Source organism: Lutjanus erythropterus, chromosome 13 (assembly GCF_056507025.1).
Source record: "Lutjanus erythropterus isolate fLutEry1 chromosome 13, fLutEry1.hap2, whole genome shotgun sequence".
Classification (NCBI taxonomy): Eukaryota; Metazoa; Chordata; class Actinopteri; order Lutjaniformes; family Lutjanidae; genus Lutjanus; species Lutjanus erythropterus.
The window spans coordinates 22,407,310-22,432,535 of NC_139329.1; the positions used below are offsets into that span (position 1 = coordinate 22,407,310).

General features: G+C 38.6%; 1 protein-coding gene across 1 annotated transcript in view; it reads left to right on the forward strand.

Moving 5' to 3' along the window:
* The window catches only part of insc (INSC spindle orientation adaptor protein), a 62,090-nt gene extending 37,900 nt beyond the window's left edge, over window positions 1-24,190 (forward strand). Inside the window, exons 5-15 of the mRNA XM_084735037.1 lie at window positions 844-1,210; window positions 1,621-1,673; window positions 1,765-1,888; window positions 2,960-3,073; window positions 10,466-10,591; window positions 16,202-16,373; window positions 16,715-16,893; window positions 17,961-18,027; window positions 19,408-19,563; window positions 20,936-21,012; window positions 23,031-24,190. Of these exons, the coding sequence (XP_084591163.1) occupies window positions 844-1,210; window positions 1,621-1,673; window positions 1,765-1,888; window positions 2,960-3,073; window positions 10,466-10,591; window positions 16,202-16,373; window positions 16,715-16,893; window positions 17,961-18,027; window positions 19,408-19,563; window positions 20,936-21,012; window positions 23,031-23,159 (1,564 nt within the window). The 3' untranslated portion in view covers window positions 23,160-24,190. The remainder of the gene's footprint in view (window positions 1-843; window positions 1,211-1,620; window positions 1,674-1,764; window positions 1,889-2,959; window positions 3,074-10,465; window positions 10,592-16,201; window positions 16,374-16,714; window positions 16,894-17,960; window positions 18,028-19,407; window positions 19,564-20,935; window positions 21,013-23,030) is intronic.
* Window positions 24,191-25,226: the final 1,036 nt, after the last annotated feature.

Below are 25,226 nucleotides of genomic sequence, written 5' to 3' on the forward strand. Positions count from 1 at the left end.
GTTGATCTCCCATCAGCAAATCAGTTCAGAAGCAGGAAACTGCGTTTTCTTTGTATAGCAGTCAATGGAGGTCAAGTGAACTCTGGTCTGTGTCACCTGACTTCATGGATCCACATAAACAGACCGAATCCATACTGAGATGTACTGCATGGCATAGACAGAGCATAGCAAAATCAGTAAATTTACCTTATAGAACATGGGTTCTGCTGGTCTACTGCTGCCTGAATCTGTTATAGTTTGTCTGTTTTATTGTGTGATTTCGGTGTTTTGAAAGGTTTGTTTGGATCAACCAAAGTCACACAATCACATAAACAAGCTATCAGATTGAGGCAGTGGTAGACCAGCAACTCCTGTGTTCTGCGAGGTAAAAATACTGATTTTGCTTATGGAGTTTGGCTTGTTTGGAGAGAATGATATTTGGCTTGTCTAACAGCGGCTTCTTGTCAGAAAAGGCTGTCTGACAGCAAAGTAAAGCTGTGAAAATATTCTAAATATAGCATACACTTAAACTGATACTGACTTTTTTAGGTGAACCTTTTTTAAGCGGCTAAAATACCTTTTATTGCTGACTCCGTCCAGGCTTTTATGGAGGCACTCCTCTCTGCTTCTGTCAACCGGCATCTAGCTAATACAATAACTATTAATAAGTACCTTGCATAACCCCATCCTAAGTTTAAATCCACATCTATTTCCTCTGTTTGTTGTACTTTTGATTTGGTTACATACAGACCTAGTCTGTACTCACAGTCAGGTCTGTCTTACCTTCAAACCACTGTGACAGACCTCCAAAGTGAATAAACCAGTTCTGACGTGATTTATTTTTCTGTGCTCATTTCTCCACAGTACTCGCATGCAGGCTCTCCAGGTCGACTCCGTCCAACGTTGGATGGAGGACCTCCGCCACATGACGGAGGTGGAGTGCATGTGTGTCCTCCAGGCCAAACCTATCGGGGTGGAGGAGGACGCCCAGCAGGGAGAGCTCATTGTGGCCTCTGGGGTCGGTGCAGGGGACCACGTGGCCAGGAACAACCTGCAAACGCTCCTCCGTCGAGCGCTGGTGGTCAGCACGGAGCTTGGCAAGATGTTCCAGCGACTGGAGAAAGGACGCTGGCAGAGGGTCCACAGCACCGCCGTAAGAGCGAACTGCCATGTGCGCTCACTGGTGCATGAGTACAGCGCTGCTCGAAGCACGCCACCTGAGATGCAGAAGGTGACTATTGATTTTGGAAATAGGGCTTCAGCTTAAGATTACTTCCTTCTTATAGACTTACAAACCTGTCATACCAAACTTCGACATGACACAAGATAAAATGCAGTTATATTGTGCTGCTCAAAATGCTGAGATTTCAGTTTATAAAATGCTATGAATGAAACCTAAACTCTGATTAAACCACTTCACAATCATGTAATTATCTATTGTCTCTGAATCCCTGGAGTATTCTGGTCACAAAATAATACACCACAAATTACCAACATCTTCAAGCACTGCATTTTGACCACTCATCAGTTTTTTTCTGTAGAGAACAAACTTGATACAAAGACTTTTATTTTCATCTGTCTTTTCCTCCACTATGTGTTTTATCAGAGCATTATGTGTTTCTTCTTTTCGTTTTGTTGCAGTATGAGAAATCTCTGCTGGAAAAGTGTATGGAGCTGACCAATATTACAGAGAGGTAAAACTCTGCAACAATCATAGGAATCATAAATTTTTTTTAAAAAGTAAGTTCAGGTGGAACTCAATCCAAAATGTCCCTTCACCCACAGGTGCCTTCACACCGATGATGAATTCTTCCTGAAGTCCATGAGGGAGGCAATCCACGAGATCCTCACAGACGTCAGCGATTCCTTCAGCAACATGATTGACATGGCTTTAGCCAATGAGATCCGGGTATGCAACCAAATCCTCCAGCTCTGAGATATTCACACAACACATATACAGTATTTCCTCTGTGTCTCTGTTCGGGCACCACCACATGTGTTCTGTCAAGGGCTGAAAATTGAGTTCAACAATCTTCAGGTGGTTAACACATAATGGTAGCTTGTTGTGTTTGTTTTTAGGATTAAAATTAGAACTGGGTGTGTATGAGTGAGAGAGAGAGTAAATCATCTGACATATTGTTACCCACTTCATTCACTTACAATATAAAAGGCTGAATGGAAACGTAAACATGCATGACAGGGCTGCATCACCTTTGAGTGAGACAAAGAGTTAATGGATGCTGTATTCATGACTATTTGTAGGTCTAATCACTCAATCCTCATATTAAACACTCATTACTGCACACATGAACCATGTGTTTCTGACCAACATGTCTCTTTGATAAAGTTTGGTCAGTTGAGCAGAACACTTTCAAAATGATTCTACAATTGACATAAAGCAACAATAAAAGATCTTGACACTGAGATTAAAAAGAAAAATGTGTAGATGAAATTGTTCAATGCTTGGTAAATAAACACTGCCTTTTGTATGGGCTGTTTACTGATAATATTTAGGCTCACTGAAATGGCACATACCCTAGGATGTAAAAACTTATTATGAATATTGCTAGAAATAGCAACAACGTACATTTTGGCTCCATGGAAAAGAAAAGACTTTCTTATTTATTTATTTGAACTTTTTTTTCACATTTTTTCATAATTTCTTTTCGCATCACTTTTGTGTATTTGTAAATTTCTGTAACATTCTTTTTTCATTATAATTTTTTTTCTTTTTGTAATTTATTTTCTTTTTGTAACAATTTTTCTTCTGTAACAATTTTTTTCAGAACAGAACGAAACCATTCTTTTCATAAAACAATAATTTGAGAGATGCTGTGATTACAGTAAAATCCTACAAATAGTCTCTTAAAAAACCCTTTAGGGACACTTAAACACGATTCAAAGGCAACTGCTACTGAGTGTGGATTGCGTTTCTGAATCTGTAATAAAAACTTCATTAATTTTCATTTGATTCTTTCAGGTCCTGATCAAACAGATCGAGTCATCGGACAATGTTCACACCATCGGCAGTGCCATCAGCAACCTGCTGTCCCTCACCCAGGATGGACCTCAGCTCTGCAGCATCATTGCCAAGGTAATGTGGACATACCAGTGAATGCTGGTTCCACCACCACGGTCATTTGGGTGGAGATTCATTTCAAGACTGTGGCATACATTAACGTGTCACTGTCTGAGATGAGATGTCTCTACTGACGCATTTAATTGTGCAAAAAACCTGCGAGGCCAGAGATTCTGACGTCAGTCAGCAGCGTTGATGTATGATGTTCTTAGGTTTGCGATTTTCACACAGGCCTCCCACACTGTCTTTGGCAGAGGCAGATTCATTTGATATTACATCTCCACCCCCCACTTCACTCTGGACACACCCCTGTTATGAACGGCTCCACCTTTTGGTCATCATTTAGGCGGGTGGACCTGCACCTATCTCTTTATGCATGCCTCTAAAAAGCTTTTTCGCTGTGAGATAAGACAAAATAGACCAGACAGCAAGTCTCAACTGGACATTAGTTAACTGACCTGCTTCCAGGATGCTCTTGATAAGACTCTTCCTGATGGCCCACACACACACAGGAGAACACACACACCTCCTTTGCTGCCAGATTGTCAGATCAATACTGTCAGCTCCCATTAGGAGTGAGCATTGATCACAAATGCAGGTTGCTCTGGCATCTTTACCTTTCAATCCGCTCCACCTTACATAGGTCCCTGTGTAGCGCCACTGGCTGAACGCTCAGAGAGGTGTCTGAAGGAAACCTGCCTGCCAATGGCTGCTAATGAATACCCAATACAAAACATCCTCCACCTGCCGTCTGAATTAATTAGCTCGCGCCGGTCTGTCTGTCACCCTCTCATATACACACCCTTTACAGTAGTGCGTATCTGCTGGCTCATATCCGAGCGCTTCACTCATTATCATTTTCCACAGCCTGCTGGCTTTACTCATGCACTTGTTTTCAATAACTGCAATTAGCCGTTTAAATATTTGGGTGGAGACCTGCTACTTACGCCCTCTCCATCTCTTCATCAGTGTTGACAGACACAGTTTAGTGAGTAACGTGTTGTCTATGGAGAGGAGAAGTGCGGTACGTTAAATGTGTGGCAGTGAAGCAGGCAGCATGACAACTAGAGATGAATCACTGTGTCTATCCAGAGCAGGGTTAAAGAGATTTTTAGATTTTAGGTTTTATTCTGCTGTGAGAAGAGTTTAACAATGTTGAACAGCTTAATGGATAACAGACAGTTTAAGGCAGTTGTGGCTCCTTAGGGAGAGTGAGACTATTGTGGGATAATTAGGCATTAACTTGTGATTTACATCCACTGAGCTTGTATGATGACAACTTCAGATACTTTTGCTCATTTTCCTTGTTATTTGTTTGCCTGGGAACCAGATGAATCTGTGAGCTCATGTTTTACTTGCTCCGACACATACGTCTGTCCACCCTCCCATTCAGAGAGATCATCATCGTGTTCTGGGTCTCTTTGGGCCAATCACAATCATTTATTTAATATGATGCGGGTTTGATAGAATGAGGAACATCAGTGGTCCAAATCTGAAAAGTCACATGTCAGTGACAGCGCAATACACCAGGTTCACGAAATTCAGATAAGACTGCCAAAAATAAGCAGTGCTGACCAGATATGAATCAGGACTGTTTCCACATTGCCTTTTTCTAGCCTCAAATGTTCTCAGAGACTGATTTTAGTGTCCCGTTTAGCTGTAATCTGAGAAAGTTTTAGACTTTCATTGCATATTTTTCCTGCTTGAAAATGGACCAAACCTCACCTTGGCTTGTATGTGTCGTACGTCACACTTTTCATTGCTCTGATTGGTAGTTGGTTATGTTTTGTTTTGATACAATAAAATAATCCTTTGTTAAACCCACAATTTGGAAATTTACACTGTTACAGCAGTAAAAGGGGATTACATAATAACAGAGGCACCAATACAAAAGTAAGATAGACATACAAATAGTATTTGGCCAGTTGATATGAAAATATTAATTATAGCAGATTCACATAAACGCTGTAATGAATCAGATTTAAACTGATTATGGCAAGTGAGTGACATAATCTATTAGGCAATCAATAATCTATATTCTATCTATGAAAGTTTCTGTGGGAGCTAAATAATGACAAACTTTATTTTTACTTTTATTTGACTTGTGGATGAGCTAAAATTCCAGGTATGCATGACAACCATGAAAAGAGCAGCACAAATCCATTTTTTAAAAACTTAATCAGTGTTTCACTCTCATGTGCGTCATAATGTATGTGTGACTTGTACTAATAGAGGTTGTGGCTCCTTAAAGCACTTCTCCGTAATTGAGAGTCAGCCATCGTGACTGATTTGTCACGACTGAGTGATACGCATCCATCTGGTCTAGCGAGCAGGTCAGAACAAATCCTAAAATTATTGTCAAACACCATCCACGTCTGCTTTTACTTGATGACCCACTCATAATGATAAACCAAACAAAATAAACATTTCACATTTTTATCATAAAAGGCCTTTTAATATTTGTTCTGGAATCTACCAAAACAAGTCATGTGTCATGCTCTTTCCTTTATCACAGGGATGAATCATAGTTTCCAGGTACTTTAGATTCTTATTTTCACCTGATCATTTTCACCTTCTGTTTGTTTTTGGAGCAAACAGAAGCTCCAAAAGAACCCAGTGAGAATAAACTCACAGAAAAGGCCGGGGCTGAGATTTCTAAAGGAGAAAAATGTTATATGAGCTGACAGTGTGTAATACTGAGCCGTTTACCACCTCATAAATCAAACAGCAGCTGGAATATTAGAGAGAGCGACTGTGTCATGATGTACAATCGAGTTTGCTGTCTCAGTGTTTACCTACTGTCATGATGGATACTGATCTAAATGTGTCCATGTTGGCAGCGTCCTCATGTGTGTGTCCTTGCTCTTCTAACGGTGAAGACTTCAGAGTGCAGGGTGTGGGAGCATGACGAGGCAGTAACTCTGGTGAGAGGCAGTGTGTCACCAGGACTAGAGAGGGCAGAGACATTTAGAAATACAGTACAACAGATTAAAATGTTCCAGTGATGTCTCTGCACAAAGGCAATTCATAATCCTTCTCTATTTGGATGAAAATTAAAGTTTTAGTGGTTACACTTTATTTTGCAGTACAGCAGAAAGACTGCAGGCCGTACTTTGTATCAAATAAGACAAAACCTCTAAATAATATGTTCTTTTGTAGAAAATATTAGACCTTTATTAGACTTAATTAAAGGGTTATTAGACACACTGTACTTTAAACTCTAGTGTAATATTTTCCACTGTTAGACCAAAAACTGTACTGTAAACCAGAGAAGGCAGTTTCTGAAAAAAATATGTGAATGCTGGCTCTTGAAAAGCTGACACTAAACTGCAATGCTGTGTTGAAAAGTTGAATAATACCCCAAAGGTATGAATGATGTGGAATGTTTGTTGAAAGGCTAACACTAAACACTAAAACTGCTGCTGAATAATGCCAGTTATGTAGGAATGATGCGGAATATTTTAATGTTTGTTGAAAAGCCGACGCTCAGCTGAGTTGCTGTTGAATTAGTGGGAAGAGGTTGAAGATTAAAGGCTGACTTCCCTAGGCTGCAAATAAAATTCTAATGGGATTTAAAAGTTCAATAATAGCCAGAATGTATGAAAGATGTTATGTTATGTTGACTATTTTGATGTTTGAATGGGCTTTTTAGCTGAAAGTATGAATGAGCAGTTAAAAAATAGTGAAAATGGGGCAATTTTCAACATTTTGTCATTTACTTGGAATGGGGAAAATGTCATAGAAAACATTTAATATTATTGCAAGTGTAAAGCTCATCAAAATCCTGAATAATAGCAATGATTGAGCTTAATACTTTGATGCTTGAATTAAGTTTCTACGTTGAAAAATGTGGAACTGGTTAAGTGAGAAAAAAGTAGGCAGAATTTTTTTGTAGATAATATGATTGTGAATGCTGAGTCAGCATTCACACCAAACTTAAGTATATTACTTTCCACCATTTGATCTTATTTGAATTACTTTGATGGTTATTTGGGACATGTTGCAACAGAACTGTACTGTAAACTAAAGTGAAATCAAATATTTGTTTTTTCTCCATTTAAAAACAATATGTGAACCACCTATACTAAATTAAGGCCATCTCAACATGTGTGTCAAGTTGCCTGATATGTGATTTCACTTTAGTTTACAGCACAGTTCTGTTGTAATGTGTCCCTAATTACCCACTAATGAAGTCTAATAAGAGTTTAACAGTGGGAAATAATGCATTTTAGTTTACAGTACAGTTCTGACTCCCAAATTACCTTCTGCAAAAATACTAAATCTGATACAAAGTATGGCTTGTCAGGTCTTGTTAGTGTACCATAAAATAAAGTGTGACTGTTTTTTCTTAGTCTAACAAGTATTATCATTTAGCTTTGTCTGTCTCAGTTTTTACAAACAACCATTTTGATTTCCAAATCAAGACATCAAGTGCCTACAACCTCTTGCAACTCAAGAAACTGCAGACACTGAGTGAGCAAGTATCACAGACCAGAGCACAGAGTTCAATCCAGAAAATGATGAGATGGAAAGAAATTACACGCTGTGTAGGCCTGTGCATATAAACACACGGATAAAGAGGCATTTTCAGACGAGCAGCCGAGTATCACATGATGATGATGTTAGTGCAGCTAGTACCAAAATGCATGAGTCTGAGAGCAAATGTGTTCTGTGGGCTTCGCTGAAGGAATGAGGATGAAGTCAGTGGAAACAACAGAACTGCAAGCGGTTTGACGGGGAAGAGAAAGAAAAGATCAACAAGCCCCAATGATCTGTGAAAAGGAAAAGCAGGAGAAAGTCTGTAAAGATGAGACAAACAGAAAAGCGGTTCTACTACAAACTGATTGTCTGAATAAAATCTGGTGGTCCGGCTGGAGTTTCTATTTCTCCTCTGATCCATTTGTCATGCTATAACACATTTTTAGGCAGGGTGGAAATAATATCAATGTGCAAATTAATCACATAGACAAGACATCTGTATCGATGAAACAGTTTTTCACTTTTGATGAAGTTCTGCTGCCCCCAGATGCACCTGTCTCATTCCAGTGGGTAGAGATATATTTTAAGCAGATTATTTTGACCATAAAGGCAGACAATGTCCAGCAGCAGTATGTTTTCATTACTTTATTTATAAAGTTACAACATATGACTAAATGATGATTCAGAACTAAAGCTCAAAAGTGCTATGGACCAGTTTGAAATGCTCCGCAGACTTACTTTTTAAAGTCAAACCAACATATGCATCAGAAAAACAACAGGATCAATAGCCTCTTCATCACCACCAAACACAGCTCAAGAGTTTGAAAAGGTTTACTGAAAACTGCGTGTCGGTGTGTCGGCAGTTCTTCCAGGTATGGCGGAACAATACTGCGTAGGCAGCGAGCGGGGAGGAGCGGTCAGGCAGGAGGGCAGGATGATTATTCACTCCAAGGCCCGGCAGCATGGCCTTTGCAGCGTATGAGACATGCCAGCCCAGTATAATGGCCTTATTAGGATAATGGTGGTAGTTACAGGCTTCGTCTTCCTCTTGGTAATTCTATCTATCCGCACGCTGAATAGAATTCAATACCTGCAAGTGTTTTTTGTCAGAGGGTTGCTTTAGTGTAGACATGGAGCCAGTACTGGAGCTATTTTTATTTGTTTACACCGAGCATAATCCAACAGAAAATGCTCAGCTATTATGGCTCGCAAATCATCTTTTTTTCTGCTCCCTGTTTGCCATTCATGAAATATGTATATTTTGGCTGTTTTTATCTGACATGATAGATTGTGTGAGCCATTTGATAGGTTCTGTGTTTGGCAGGCTCGCTGACTGAAGCTGCCCAGATCCATCGGTCATTCCGGGTCTCCTGGACTCTTTAAAACCAGCGTGATGCCTTTGGCTTATATCTGCGGGACATGTTGGCTCTCAGTCTAGCAAGGAGCAATTTGATCCATCATTTTGCACAATCATGTGTGCTTGAAGACAAGAGCTGACTATGACGTATACGGTGTGTAATTTTGTGGTGCGAAGCCTAATGTCAGGCCTGTGGTAGTCTCAGAAGAGCCGCACTCTCACTGAAAGTTGTTTTCTAAAGCCCGACCACCTTTTGTCCTGCATGAACTTTTAATGCGGAAAACCTACTGAGAACTAAATGCACCAAACACAGTGTCCACTAGACAAATAAACAAAAATTCATAGCTTGGGGTACCTCATTATGTGGTGTAGCTGGGCATTCTTATTGGAAAAAAACTCTGCCAAACGTTTTGTTAAATACATAACCCTGTCTCCTAGAAATTACATTTATATATTACTACTACTTTTTTTTCCAATTGTCTTGTTGTGCTGTCAAAAGGTCATGGACGTTTTTTAGTTGCATGAAATGCCACATTTATCGGCAGCGCCACACAGGAGCAGAAAAGTGGTTGGGGTGGATGGTGGAAATATAAAGTGCTGGACGTTGACTCAAGAGACCAGGGTTCGCCTTCTGAGTCCCATCTGGGAGTCTGTGGTTTGGTCGAGGCAACAAAAGCTCTTTGGTTAAGGAGAGGGAAAGATTGTGGTTTTCATTAAATGTTATGAAACACATTGTGTCTCAAGTCAGAAAAAGTCATCTTTTTCTAACCTTTACTAAGTGCTACCAGTGTCTAAACACAACCATAAAAACGTTTGATGCAGTAGTTACTTGCATCAACACATTTGGGACTTGATATATTAATTACCAACTTATTATTTTACATACATAATAACAAAAAATTTTTTTGCATTGACTTATAAGCTGCTTATATATAGCTTAGTTGGTATAACAATTTCTAGGAGACAAGTTTATAAAATCATCATCGAATAATCAGTGAGCTGGGCTGTATCAAGTTGAGGCAGTAGTCCGTGAAGGTAAAGTAAAGTAAAATAAAGTAAAGTGAAGTGAAGTGAAGGAAACAATACAGATGGAGGACACAGTGCAGCAACAAAAGCAAGTTAATGTGTGGCGTATGAATCTTGTATCTTGCTAAAACTTTCAACCATGTGAATGTGCATTGTTTGTTTGTTTGTTTTACTATCACACATGTACAAAATAAATGCATAGAACAAAATCACAGAGCAGAGGGGTAATGTGAATGTTTAGTAAGTCTGAGTCAATGACTGAAATTTAAATTGTTGTAGGATGTTAAATTAATGCATATTCAAGTCCCTGACAGTTTCCTGTAGTACCAAACAGGAATAAAAAAACAAAACAACTGGCCAGTTGTTTAATATCCAGTTTACACCTGTCATATTATGCATACAGTTCCATGGTGGATGACTCAAATGAGTTTCCTGTTTTGTGCCCTGAACATATTGCAATTTAGCATCAGCACATACTGTATTTATGAATCACTGTGTACCTTTCCTAAGGCATAAACATCAAATAACGTTGTCTTCCTCCACAGGAAGGAGCTGTGGTAGCCCTGTTTAAGATCTGCAGGCAAGACCGCTTCAGAGAGCTCTACGCTCACGCTCTGAGAACCGTGGCCTCCATCTGCTGTGTGGAGGAGGGCATCAACCAATTGGACAAGGTAAATATGTCTCTCTAACACACACACACACACACACACACACACACACACACACACACACACACACACACAACTAGTGGCTGAAGTACATGTAAACACTTGAGTACTGTACTTAAATCCTTTACAATCCTCCACAATTCAAAACTTAAATAAATTACATATGATTTCTCCCTGAGTCATGTTAGATAAATTTTCATCAGCCATGGTGCTTGTACGTTTAATTAATTTAATAAACTGATTATTTATGAGGCCCAGTGGTTCATAGATAAACTGTAAATGAGACACAGCTGGACTGGCAAATTTTCATCTGAATTTTCTGGACAGATGTTAAAAAAAAGGTAAAATGAGAGTAAAAAGGCACTTGAGCACTGATCCAGATTTTCTATTTTCTTGTAATGGAAAGTGGGTATGTGGATTTGTATACAACAGAGAGCAGAAAGAGAGAAAGTGAAATGACATTAATCTCAAGTAAGTACAGTACTTCCAGTAAAATACCTTGGCTCCTCCAGTCCAGACAGTTTATGTTTATACTGATCAGCTGAAGTTGTAGCTCAGACAGGCGGTTGTTTCTCCTCCCCGTCTGTCTACTGTTGCACACATTCAGCTCTCACATCCCATGTTATGACTGGGAGGCTCGCTTATTTTTACAGGTGATTATGAGCCAACAATGGAGGAGCTTTGGCTGCACAGATACAAAGCATGTGATCATGGAGTCAAAGGATCAACAGGAATTTACCAGGAAAAAATGTCCTCAGTGGGCAGTGAACCAATCTGTTCTTTATAATAAGCTGTCTTTTAAAGTTCCCCTCTGCACAAACAAATGTTTTTTTTTCTTGCTCCTACAATTGAATGTTTGATCTTCACTGTACAGAATGATAGTTTGATATTATAAGATAGTTTTACAAGTCAAAAAAGTCACAGTTTGCCGTAGATTTTTCGTAGTTTAGTTTTGTGTGAAACTGCTCAGTGAACTACTCTCTCATGATCTAATACATGTAATCAAAACCACACTGTCCTTTGTAACATTATCTTACCTGAAGTGTTTTATCCAGCGACCTCTGGTCCTTTTATCGGCCGGAAAGTGAAAGAACGAGCAAAAACGTTGCTCAGGTTTTTACATCTTGGTATGAAATTAGATAGATATGATGATCTCATTGTCTTATACTTAAACACAACAAGCAGCAACTGTCTTGGCTTAAAAATTTATCTTATAAATTGACATACATCATATGTGTAGTTAATGGCACAATTCAAACGGGATGTTGCAATTAATGGAGCCTGGCAGACAGTGAAACAGGCAGCCGCTGAACTCAAAGTCCAGAGTGTGAATTTTTAGAGCAGTGGGCTATTGTTGTCGGGATAACAGGCTTAGCTTTACATTCTTGTAAAGTTTTTGTCAGTGTACAGGGTTGTGTGTGTCCTCCACTCCTACAGTGTTCCTGCAGCCTGCACAAACTTCCCTGTGTCTGGTGAGGAGGGGACAGAGAAAACAACTTGCTACAACCATACATGGTCTATTAAATAGGATATTAACCTATTTAATATGCCATCTGTGGGTCCAGCTCTTGACTGCTGTACTTATTTTTGCATATGCAATAACTCTTGCTCCTTTAAAATATCTATACATTGGTCAATTTACAATAACTTGGTATAATCACCTATTAAACATGACTACCTTGTGCCACTGTTGTTGGTGGGTGAAAAAAATCGTGTTGATCCCTGTCAAGAGAAGGACCTTCTTTGGTCATTTACCCCTTACTACAGAGGATACATGTGCTGCAGGTGGTTCTGCCCTCTTCTACTGGCAGCCTCGAATGGAAGATGCGACGTAGAAACTGTCAGGCAGTGCCAATCTTAGCAGCAGTGTTTATGTCTCATAATGAATAATTGATGTTACATATGGCACCTCTGTAGCTGTACTGGGACTTTTTTTTGGGAAAACTTTTGACTGCAGTCGTTAAACTTCTCCAGCTTTCTATTTACTTGATTAAATTTTCATGAATGAGTTCACAAAGTTCAGTTATGTCAGGGCAGGAGAACTGCCATTAATCCTCGCTGTATAATTTTAGAATGGGAGATGGTGAGAGAATAAGCATCATGTGGTATATAGGTTAGGTATGTGTTTTTTTCCTGATGACAGAATTGCATACACAAAAAGATGAGTCATGATTTGCTGTGAGCCTGTGTGGTTTGCAGAGATGAGATCATTATATCGGACCTCCTGACCGCTGAACTGACAGGTCAAACATTTAGACCTGAACTTCTCACTGTGTTTATGTGTGTGTGAGTAAATGGAAATAAGGCGTGACAGGGAGGGAGAAAGCTAATGATACATCCTTCTTTGTGTGTCCTTGTTTGTTTTCTGTCGAGAATTCAACCAAAATAAACAACAGACGCACCTGTGTCAAATGAGCGTTTACAGAAAGACAAATATAACCTGATTCCGGCGAATAATGATGCCACAACGGCGTCTGTGTTCACATATAGAGCAGCTGGGACAGCGTGAATCATCCAAGTGTGAAAACTTCTTAACGGGAACCAAAGTCCGCCCCAGATTAGCAGCCTCGTCCTGCGGGAGAAGCTGTCAGGCAAGTCTACGCTACCAAGCGCTCACCGGTGATCGCTCAGGCTTGAGAATCACAACTGTCACTGTTGAAGGGTGATCGAGAAAACGGGCTGGTGTGCATCTGCACTGCTCATTGGTGGATATATTCCATACTTCTCAGCTTTATCCCCAACTGGAGGATTATGCAATCATACGATGGCGAATGAGAAGAGTATTGATTATGAACACTGCTGCTAAAGACGCGCAAAGAAAATAACTTCCACAGAAAGTCCCTGAGGAGGATCAATGGCTGCAATCATTTATCAGATTAAAAGTTAAAAGTTACTTTAAAAACTGTAAAATTTAAAATAAAATTAAAGGACATGATTGCCCTGAAGTAATTTGGTTGCATCTTTTGACATAACGCACATCAGCCATGTCATACAGACAAGGGACGGCTGGATACCACTTTTTTTATGTCCAGCACCTACATGAAGTGTGTCATGATTTCAATTCTGAATTGAGGGAACCCATAGACAGTGTTGGGTGGAGAAATACACCTGTGTTCAAAATAGGGCTGTAAATGATTATCATCTAATTAAAGTGATTATCGATTGATTGCCACTACATTTGTGTTACACTATCAAAAGAGCCTTTAGAAGCTATGTAAGCTATGATGCACAAAGCCAACATTTATACAATTGGACAGTGTGAAAACTGTTATTTCAATATACCTTTTTGTCAAAACATACTCCTCCCCCCACAGATGTATTTCATTCATAAAAGCAGCAGTAAGAAAAGACAAGACAGAAAATAATATCAGGACTAGTACCAGTAACTAGCATCCACCAGTTCCCAACATAGTAGCATGCACTGGGGCCTGTTGTAACAACCTAATGTTACCTTATATAAGTGAGGGGGGTGGATACATTAGGAAAACTGAGCAGCTTAGGAAATGGTGATTGCAGCGCTGAATGTGAAAGAAAAAAACACATGTTGAAAGTACATGTCCGGGCCTGTTGATGTGCGTCAATCTACTAGGGTGCTGGCAGGTTTTGATGTCCTTCATAATTTAAGGAGGGCTTCTCACTCAGGGGGTCGATCCAGTCACTTCAAGATACATATTTCAAGGGAGAAATCTGTAATATATTTTTACTGTAATAAATCATTAAATGATAATGGTATGTCATTGGAGATTAGGGAAACATGTTATGTTGAAATACTCAACAACTCTGCAGCCTGTGTGAGCTTCCTCTAGTCTTCAAACATAGATCATATATTAAATAGGATTTAGGAATCATGGCGTGTTGATTGAGAAGAAAAATAACAGGTTTAGAATTCTGTTTGTTCCTGAAACAGAGAACCACAGTTCAATGTATTTATATGGTCACAAAAATACTTTCAATGGGCAAAAACTTTCAATGAACAGGCATCGTAAACTTTATTTTTACTCTTAAAAATGTAGAAAAGTTATTTGGCGTTGGCACTGACAATAAACTGAATGAGATGCATCCGGTAAATGAGGAGTTGGGGAATATCCTATTTTAGGGAGGAGGAGGAAGAGGAGGTGTGGGCAGGGACGGGGGGGAAGCAGCAGAGGGGGGGCGGTAGATGAACGGGGGTGTGGAGAGTGGATTGTTCCACGTCAGTGGGTCGCACTGGCACAGTGCTGCTGACGTCCACTGAGACAAAAATAGGGAATTGCCCTGTGAAGCTCAGCGCACTGATGCTCGTCAGCAGATAAGATTGACAGGTGTGGCTGGCTGAGAACTGACGCTTCGCCTCACTCTGGATGCTTCACTCTAAACTTTTGTTTTCAGGAGTGTTGGCGACTGATGGCGGCTGATCATCTGAAACGTTAATTTGCTTTTTACCTAAATGAGTGCAATTTAAAAGTGACTGCACTAAAGAAAACAAGATATATCTGATGTGTTAGGTAATGGATTTTCACCAGGACACAACTGAAGGGGTTCACCGTCACTCTGGAAACCACAATACTAAAGTTCTGACATAATTTTATTGATAATATAGATGATTTCCAAAGTTTCTGCTCATTTTCAACACTTCTACAAGACTTCATAAGAGCGACTACCAACAGAAGCAGAGTAACAATCAGCAGTTGTAGTAGTTTGTATGAACTGTGCAATACTGCCCCCAAGTGGATAAAGACATGTACTACATCTCCATTATTTCCTGAAGCCTTTTTTTCTCTAATCCCAAATCACACACACACACACACACACACACACACACACACAAACAAAACCACACACAAAGATGAGATAAATATGACCTCATGCCCAGGAGTAAACTTCTCTTCTATATGTCTGAGCTCCTCTCTCAGCCCGGTGATGCACACGCTGCAGATCGATGCCAGCCAGATATACAAGAGTTTCTGAGCAGCACATTCACCCCAGAGGTGCCCATTAATTCAGAGTGGTGTGTTTTAATTGTGATGGTTTTACGGGCAGAGCTGCAAGTTCCAGCCAAGCTGACACCATCATGGACACTTAACTGTCTGGATGGGCGGTGATGCTGCAGGTGTTTTGTCAGCCCCGCAGTGTTGAGATGAAATGTGAAGTAAGAGTTCAGTTCAGCAGTCAGGCCCACAGACAGAACAGTGAAAGTGATTTGTACCTCCCAGTCCTGCCCAAATTACCTTAAATACTCATGATTCTACATGTTTTAGCTCATTTTTAAAGCTTACTTTAGTTTATTTAAAATTACAAAAAGGAGGGAATTAAATCAATTAAATCATTTTCTGACCTTTCATGGAACAAACAATTAATCTATTAATTGAGAAAATAATTGACCAATCAGTCAATTATGAAAAAAATCATTATTTGCAGCCCTAAAAACACTACATTAGGCTAAACAATTTCACCATATTTTATGTTGAGGTAATCTAAAAGTAACAGAAAGTCATCAAGTTACATTATTTTTAATACATCACTGTGATACTTGGATTATTTTACTGACTACATTTTTATCAGGTAATAATCAACTTTAAAATGTATTTTTAAAGTAACCTTCTCAACCTTGACTGTATGTTGCCTGATGTATAGGTGGATGGGATCCTGTGCCTGGCTGATATCTTGACTGATGAGAGCAGCGTCGAAGCAGCGAGAGCCGAGGCGGCAGCAGTCGTGGCTCAGATCACCTCACCTCACCACACGTCCACACAACACCTCGCCAGCTTCCTGGAGAGCATGCACGATATTGTGACTGCACTCATCAGTGAGTAGACATAAATTTAACCCTGAACTTAAAGGCACGCCCAGGTGCACCTCCAAACCCTCCTAGCACAGGCTCATGACATCAGCATTTTTAAAATCCTGGCTCCGGCCCTGGACACAAGAAAAAAAAATACAGTGAATTAAAAAAGAAGGATCATACTTTTCTGTTGTCAAGGATGCAAACAAACAAATGTTTCAAAGAAATTATATTGTTTCCAAAAAATAAAGACCTCAAACTGAAGCAAATAATGTGGCAATAAAAACTGTGCTCCATAGTTTCCTCTGTGCTATTGTGGTATGTTAGAACCTCTGTACTAAGTGAGTGATGTTTTGTTCTCTCAGAGTTGTGCGAGAGCGCCTCCTGTGGTGAAGTATTCCTCCTGGCATCTGCAGCCTTGGCCAACATCACCTTCTTCGACAGCATGGCCTGTGAGATTCTCCTGCAGCTGAACGCCATCCAGATCCTGCTGCAGGCCTGCAGAGACCGTCAGAGAGTCGACACGCCGTACTCAAAAGACCAGGTGCAGATCTGCTTTCTGACAAAATATAAAATATCAAAAGTACCAAAACAATAAGTTCAGGCAAACAACTCTGCTTAAAATGTGTATGAAAAAATTGTTTTAGCTTAGAAAAGTTAGTATGCGGCTGACAATGACAAAATATCAGCTGATTCCACTAAATTTTCTTTATGTTTTTTTTGTTTTTTTTGTTTTTTTAATGATGAACGGGGGTGCTGACTGATAGATTGAGGAGTAATGACAGGAATTTTATCATGGAATAGAAAGGACAGAAAGTAGAGTTTGTCTTTGCAATTATCATTTGAGAGCCTGGACAACTTTTAACTTTTAACTTTTTAACAGCACAGTATATTAGTATCATCAAAACATTATCATAAACCTCTCAGATTTTGCTCCAAGAGGAATCCTACAATACAAACACACAAGCTCGGCCCCATAAACACATGAAACAGTACAGAAATCTGAACAAAAACCACATCTCCATCCATTAGAGCCAAACACTAAATATTTAATCCACTTCATAAACCAACAGTCTACAGTCCATATAAAAAATCAAATCAATAAAAAGTCTGAGGTGAGTTCACGCTGAGAGATCTCGTTGTATATTCACCACACTTGAGAAACTTGTAGAAGGCCATTAAAAGAACTGCTTCCAACATTATATCAGTGTTTACTGAAAAACAGTCTCATCTTAACCTTGACTCCAACATATGCACCAGTGGAATAATGTGAGGCAGTCTTTTATCACTGCATATAAAATAGAAGAAGCAACTTAAAAGGAGGATGAATGTGAATGACTTTGACTTAAAAGTGCTCTTCAGCAGTCAGTTCACTTATGAGATGTTTGAAAGCAAAACAGCAGAAGGTTGTGAAGCTCTTACAGCAGCCGGGAATGTATTTAAATATCAGTGTTTTAGTGAACTGGTATGGTACAGAATATAGTGTGCATTTTCAGTGACCTCTGAACCAACTACTGTTAGACATAGCAAATGTTCGTGTCAGCTATTTCATGTTTTTTTAATTCTTTATTAATTAATATAATTAATAATTAATATATTCATGAATTTCAGGTGGTGACAATCTTGGCAAACCTGTCAGTCTTAGAGCAGTGTGCCTCTGAAGTCCTGCAAGAACAAGGTAATCCATTGTTTTTGAATGTTACATATAACTGCTATTTTTGTTGGATGAAATACACACTCTATAAATGAAAAAAAAAAATCAAGGCAACTTACTTCAATATATTGAAGTTTAGTTTTAACTCAAAAACTCAAACTCTTAAGTTTTAAATGAAAGTTTTATCAACTAATAACATTTTGTTAAGATAATTTTCTTTCCATCTATAGGTAAACTTGAGTCTGAGTTTAGAAACACACAAAAGTTTTATTTAAAAATATGTTGAGTAAACTCATTGAATTAAAAATGAATAATGGTTAATAACTTAATATTTTCAGGTGCAATGCTTTAATTTTCAAGCCCCCAAATAAAGAATAATAAAAAATTTTTTGGGGAAAAAAATTGTGGGAGATCTAAATCTCAAATATTTGAGTTAAGTTTATCTAAAGAAGAAAACTAAATTATCTCAAAAAGAAATTATAGGTCTGCAAAACTTTGTTTGTTTGTTGTTGATTAAAAACTAAAAAGGCAGTTGCCTTGAATTAATTAGTTTTATTGTACTTATTGAGCTTCTCATGAATTCCAATAAGTTGACGTACAAGCAAGAAAATCAGTGCAATTCTCCTTTAATCCTCAAGATGGCAGCATCAGATCATATCTGCAAAGTCGTCTGGAAGACCTTAAATAAAACATCATCCCCTCACCTTATGTAAATATTTCTATTTTACAACAGCTGCAGTGCATTTTGATTTTATTTTCTTATTATGTTTTTCATTCTTAATTTTTATTATTCATATGTTCTGGTCTTATATGTGAGCATATATTGTACAATACATGGTTAACTACATAAAAAATTGTATTGTGAAAAACATTTTATGGCTTGATTTTGCCTCTTTTTGTGAGTAATTACAACATTTGATCACAGAGTGAGGAGCCTTAACAATTTGTTATTTTACAATCTGCACAATGTGTTTCAAAGTCAGTTGTTGATCCTCAATTGTCCTGAAGTGGAGATTAAAGCAAATCTGAGGAATTATCTCTAACCTCTTGAAAGCCAGAGTGACTTAATTTTTAACTGCACTTTTGGTCAAAATCTTCTCTAACAGAGATGTATGTAATGTCTTGCTCCTTTCTAATTCACCTGAGCACTTTGTTGTGTCTCAGTCTTCTGTAATTTTATGTCTGCAAAGTTTCAAACTTATGTTTGTTTTTATTGTTTTTTTTTTATTTTCTGCACTGTTTGTCAGTTTCCTGTCTTCATTTGTTGTTCGTATTGTGTTTCTTGCTGTTGTCTTTCTTTCTGACTGTGCTGTTTGTTGAATCTTTTCCTTTCCATAGTTCCTGACACCTTTGATCCTTTGGTTTCTTGCTCAGCTAATCTGAACTGTATATTATGTATTTTAGGAATAGAGCGACTGCTGCTGCTGCTGGGAGAAAAGCCGTCCTCCTCCAGTCCATCAGAGGGCGCCGCCTGTGAGCGTGTTCAGCAGAAAGCTGCTGTCACACTGGCCCGTCTGAGCAGAGACGCTGATGTGGCCCAAACAGCCATCCAGCTGAAAGGTAGTGCAGAATTTCAGTTCTCTTTTAACACTGTTACATGATTTATTAGAGAAAAGTTGATAATAGGGAGCTGAAAAACAAGTGTTTAAAACAAACAGTACAAAAAGCAACAGATTTTTTAAATGAAATAAGCATCAAAATGAAGGTAAGTGGATTTATAAACATAATAACAAAAAAGCGGGGCCTCAAAATGAGCCTTGAGGTACTCCATATGTACTTAAGGACTAAGGCTGGAGATGCACCTGCTTTTTAACCACCTTAGAGTTAATTTGTGATGATGTACACAACCATCACTTCAAACGGACACAGGATATGTCAGGCAGCAAACATAAAATACCGGTTATTTTTCATATTTAAAGAGCAAGCAAGTAAGAAAACCGAAAGAGATATACCCCTAATTACTGATTAGAATATATTCAGTGCAATGAAAGCGCCAAAAAATGTGTTGTCCAACAGAACTGCAAAAAAATGGAAGCAGTACAGGTGGGAAATTGATGATATACACTAAAAAATAAGTGTGTGTGTGATACTGTGTGTTGCGATCGTCTGTATAACAGATCTGTTAACAAGGCATATAATTTATCTAATGCTAATATATTTTTTTATACAAAGAATTATGAGATTACATTTGCCGAATTTAGGAGAGGGGACTAATAATTAAGAATGTGTCATAGTGTTTTACAAAGTTTCTAAAGTTTTTCATAGGTCAGCAACTTTTAAAGGGAGCCTAAGGCTGGTTTTGCTTTGGAGGACAGAGATCTGATCCCAATCAGAGCGCATTAAAAATACAAGGTGTGAATGCAAAAGGCAAGGTCGGATCCTTTATTAACTAGATAATCAATCCAGATACAGATCCCATCTTAACACCAGGTGTAAATGAGGTGTAAAATACAACAAAACCATGGACTGGACATGATGTCCTAATGCTGCGTCACTGTGAAGCTTTAATATTTATTTTTAATAAGGAGAAAAAAAATCATTTTGCTGGACAGTTTTTCGTTAGATCACTGGACAGAAACATCTTTAATATATAAATGTACTGTATGCACTGTACGTCCATTCCCCAGCAGACCTCTTTGTCTCATGGGAAGCGGCTCTCTATGAATCCTTTATGAAACCTCCTAATTTCATGAGTGGAAATTAACATACACTCCGTAACACAAGCCAGATATGGAAAGTATATTTCTTTTTTTAACTAAAATAGAAGAGATGCCATTTTTGTTTCATGTTATTGAAAGTACACTGAAATTTGTGGAGAAAATGAAGTAAAACCAAGTAATAATTGAGACCCTAAAATGCTCTGTTTATAGTTGATATCAATGTCTAAGAATGGGACACACTTGTAAATGAATTTTTCCTCTGCTGTCTTCAGCTGTTCCTCGTCTTATTGAACTGTGTCGCTCCCCTACTGAGAGAAATAACAGCGACTCAGTGCTGGTCGCTTGCCTGGTAAGTATAAAGTGTGTGTCTATTTATGTGTGTATGTGTGCATGCAGGTCGATGCATGCAGAACATGTAAATGACTCCATGTCCTGAATAGAAATATGTCATTCAGACATTCAAACTGCCTATTTCAGTTGTGCCCTTTAAATACTATATATTTTCAGCTTCGCTCACTATATAGCACAAACTGAGGGCATTATACCACATGTAACATCAAGTGCACCAAATGACTGTCCAATTTAATCACATCCACAGGGCAATATGTGAAAACTGAAAATATATCACAACCTCAGTATCTTAAAGCCATGTTGAGATAGCTGACCAGTGCACATCATCTCAAACGTTGCATGTTTAAATATGTACATATCATGAATAATATCCCTGCTCGTACTTTATCATTCTCTTATTCTGATCATAATTATTAAGACCAGATCTTAGGGCCGATGAGGGGGGATTTGAAGCGCATAATGGTCAGGGGGCTTAATTGGGCTGACTCGCTGCGCCCAGAAATGCCCTCCTCTTCGCTGTAACCCACTCGTCAGTCTATTCAAATTAATGTGATTCTATTTTATCCTTTTAGCCAAGGGTTAAGCAGAGCATTTGTAGGTGTTGAATTTTTACCTTCAAAGGACGCTGAGCTTTCACAGATCATTTGTAATCTTAAATGTAAATGTTGAGGAGGGGGAGGTGGTTCTCCTGGCTGAATTAACTTGAGATGTCACACATATTAACTGTTGTGCTGTTGAAATCAAACAAGGTGCAGCTCCTGATCTGGAAGGACATAATTCACTACAGTATTACTGATTACTGTAAATCTGCAGACACATATTTATTTAACCATATTAAAGGAGAATTATGCAATATATTTACTGTACTAAATGATAAAATGACCATAAAATGTAGTGCAAGTTCACACATGAAAAGTGCTAGTTAATTTCACAGAGATTAAAATTAACTAGTTCATTTTAATTTCTTTTCTTTTTTAAAAAAGATCTCTTCATAAAAGGGACGTTGGATAAAATGATGTCATAGTTAATGGTTGTGCTATATTGATATTTTTGTATTAATTTGAATGGCCAGGATAACTTATGTCTACCATTATTAACAATTACAGTTTGCAACAATTTGAGAACCTTTTATTTTTCAGCAGACAGCAAACTTGAACATCACCATAATTTTGAAATTTCCAACTAGGAACTTGAAATTCTGACATTCAAGTTGAAACTGAACGCACCGTAATGTATGAGAACTACATGGAGATGATGTCGGAGATAAGATGAATAGAAGCGAATATAATATATAGAATAGCTCTATTTGTCTGTTTTTCACGGTAACACAAACTTTTTATATTACATTGTCAATTTTCTCACTGCTGCAATCGCTTCGCTTTATTCAGCTGATAATGTGAGCACCGTTATCTCTCTCAGGAGAGATGAACAACGCTTACATTTGTTAGTTGCAAACTGATCTATCTTATAGAGTGAGTAGATGTTTCCAATGTTTCAATTGAGCAGTATGTTAATAGAGTCTGTCAGGCAGTGAGACAGGCAGCCACTTAAAACAGACTCCAGTGTTTGAATTTTTTGGGGCAGTGTACTTTTGTTTTAAGTATAATGGGCTTAAGTTTACATCACCAGACAACTAATAGTTATAAGCAGCTAATCAGCTTACAGTGTAGGGCTTGCCAGCGTCATTGTCAAAGTATAATATTGTGCTCATCTTGCACTTGTTTAGCTTCAGTGTCCATGCAGCCTGCAGGCAGCCAGCCTGAGCTTTGAGTTTGGGAAACAACTTGCTTCAACAATAGACTGTACAATATTAAACAGGGATTCAGCCTATTTATTAGACTGTTTATTGCTTGCAATTTGGGCTGTAGCACCTTTTTATTTAAAGCTATATATTGCTTTAAATATACAGGAGTACAGCGTGATCTTGATGTGATAATGCATGTCTCTATGGGTTTTTTTTTTGGATCTTTGCACATGCATACTGATAGATATATGTGTGTGCATGTGTGTCTCCAGGCTGCCTTGAGGAGGCTGGCAGCAGGGTGTCCAGACAGCATCGAGGCAGCCGACCACCAGCAGCTGATCAAACCACGGCTAGTCGACTCTTTCCTGCTGTGCTCCAACATGGAAGAGAGCTTTGTATGACTGCCTGCTCACACCGAACACTGATAGTGGAGAGCTGAACTCATGCACAAGATCATGTGCATGTACTGTTTCATGGCACAGAGAGGACTAATGAGCAGTTTCACTCCAAAACATTGCATCTATTTGTGTCCTGAGAAGATTTTTTTTTTTTTGTCCAAATTTCATACTGGACAAATAGAGTTTGGGTGAATGGAATAAAACTGCATTGCGTCAGTTTGAATGGATGCAGAAGAAATCAATATGTTAATGTACATACATGTGTTGCCCAGGGCAACTCAATGATCACATTAAATGCAATGAATGTGTACGGTGTTCCAGACAAATGGTCGTTTATTTTATTCCATCAGGAATTTCATATCAGAAATTATTTTATATAAGTAGGTGCTACTTTTTTGAAGATGAAAGTATAACCTGTTCTGAAATGAAACACCTTATATAATACCACTGTGCAATTCATTTGCTCTTGTCTGAATATATTTTATCCAAAGAATTTTGGCTGAGAACAGAGAAAGATCCTTCACAGTGCATAATACAGTAAAGTGACACAAATGATCGTCTGAAGAGTTTAGTGTTGGAGCACCAAGACGTCTGTTTGCTTCTCGAGTTTTTTTTTATTGTCTGTTAAGACTATATTGCCTTTTTTATGTTTTCAATCAACAGCCACTTTATTCTGGTAACCATTTACAGCTAAATTATTACAGTTAGATATATTACATGTTTTCAGTTTGTTTGTTCTTTGAGGACCGTAATTGAAAGGGCTCTGTTAGTATTTAAAAGTTTTTGATTGTGACATATGGCAACATTATGCTTTTGTCCTGGTGTACAATATAATGTTTGTTAAAGCGCATTATATGGCATGTTGAGTTATTCTCTTGAATTGATTTGCCATTAATCTCAAATATGATATTTGCCACTGGAAAATGAATCTGTAAAATGGTCTTGAATTTGAATATAGAAATGCTTTTTTTTATTTAAAGAGAATTACCATTATTGTATGCCATGCATGGAATAAAGGCAATCATCTATCTAAGGTTCAGTGTCATTATAGTGAATTACTGTTATTTGCACTGGGACAGCTCTAAAGTAAAGCTGATACAACAGAATCCAGAACATGATACAAGAACACATAGTGAAGAATTTACGCGCTGATGAAACAAATCGAAATCCAAAGGAAAAGTACATGAATTAAGAAAGAGGAGGAGAAAAAAACAGAGGCCCTACCCAGCAGCCACTGTAGACTGATCCATTAATGTGACAGTGTGAAAGGAGTCACATGTGTGATGAACTAACAGAGAATTCGGCTTTAGAAGGCTTTCAGTGAGTTTCAGGAAATGGTTTAGCTGTCCGGCCCATACTCTTACTGTTTTGGTTCACTCTCACCTCTGTCATAGAGTTGTTTTTGGCTGCATCAGGCTGCAGTTTTCAATAAATAAAGCTCCAAGATCTTGCTGTGCACAACCTTCTCTGCACCTAACTACAGACAGATGCAGTTAGCTGCTAGCTGGAGAACATAATGGAGGATTTAGCAGCTAAAGAACCACCTACTTCCCTCAGGAGTTTGTAAAGACAAGAAATACAGCTAAAAGAAAGCCAAGGAGGAAAGGCAAAGACACACATCCGTCTACATCTGTGTAGCTGAGGTGGAGCAGGTGAAATGTTTAAGGTACCTTGGAAATCAACATCACAGAGATTCTGTCATGGACATCAAACATCTCCACTTTGGTAAAGAAGGCTCAGAAACAGCTGTATTTCTTAAGGAAACTTAGGAGAGCAAAAATACTGTGCATAGTTATTGTAAACTTTTACAGAGGAGTAATAGAAACCATCCTGACAGGAGGCATCACAAGCTGGGATATCCACAAGCAAGGACAGGAGGACTCTGCAGCGGATCATTAAAACTGCAGAGGAAATCATTGGTACCCATCTATCGAGCATCAGTGATATCAATGAGGTGAGGTGCCTGTGTAGAGTCCAAAGGATACTAAAAGACTATGTGCACCTCAGCCACAGTCTGTTCATCCTGCTGCAGGCAGGAGATACAGAAGTACCCACTGCTGTACCACCAGA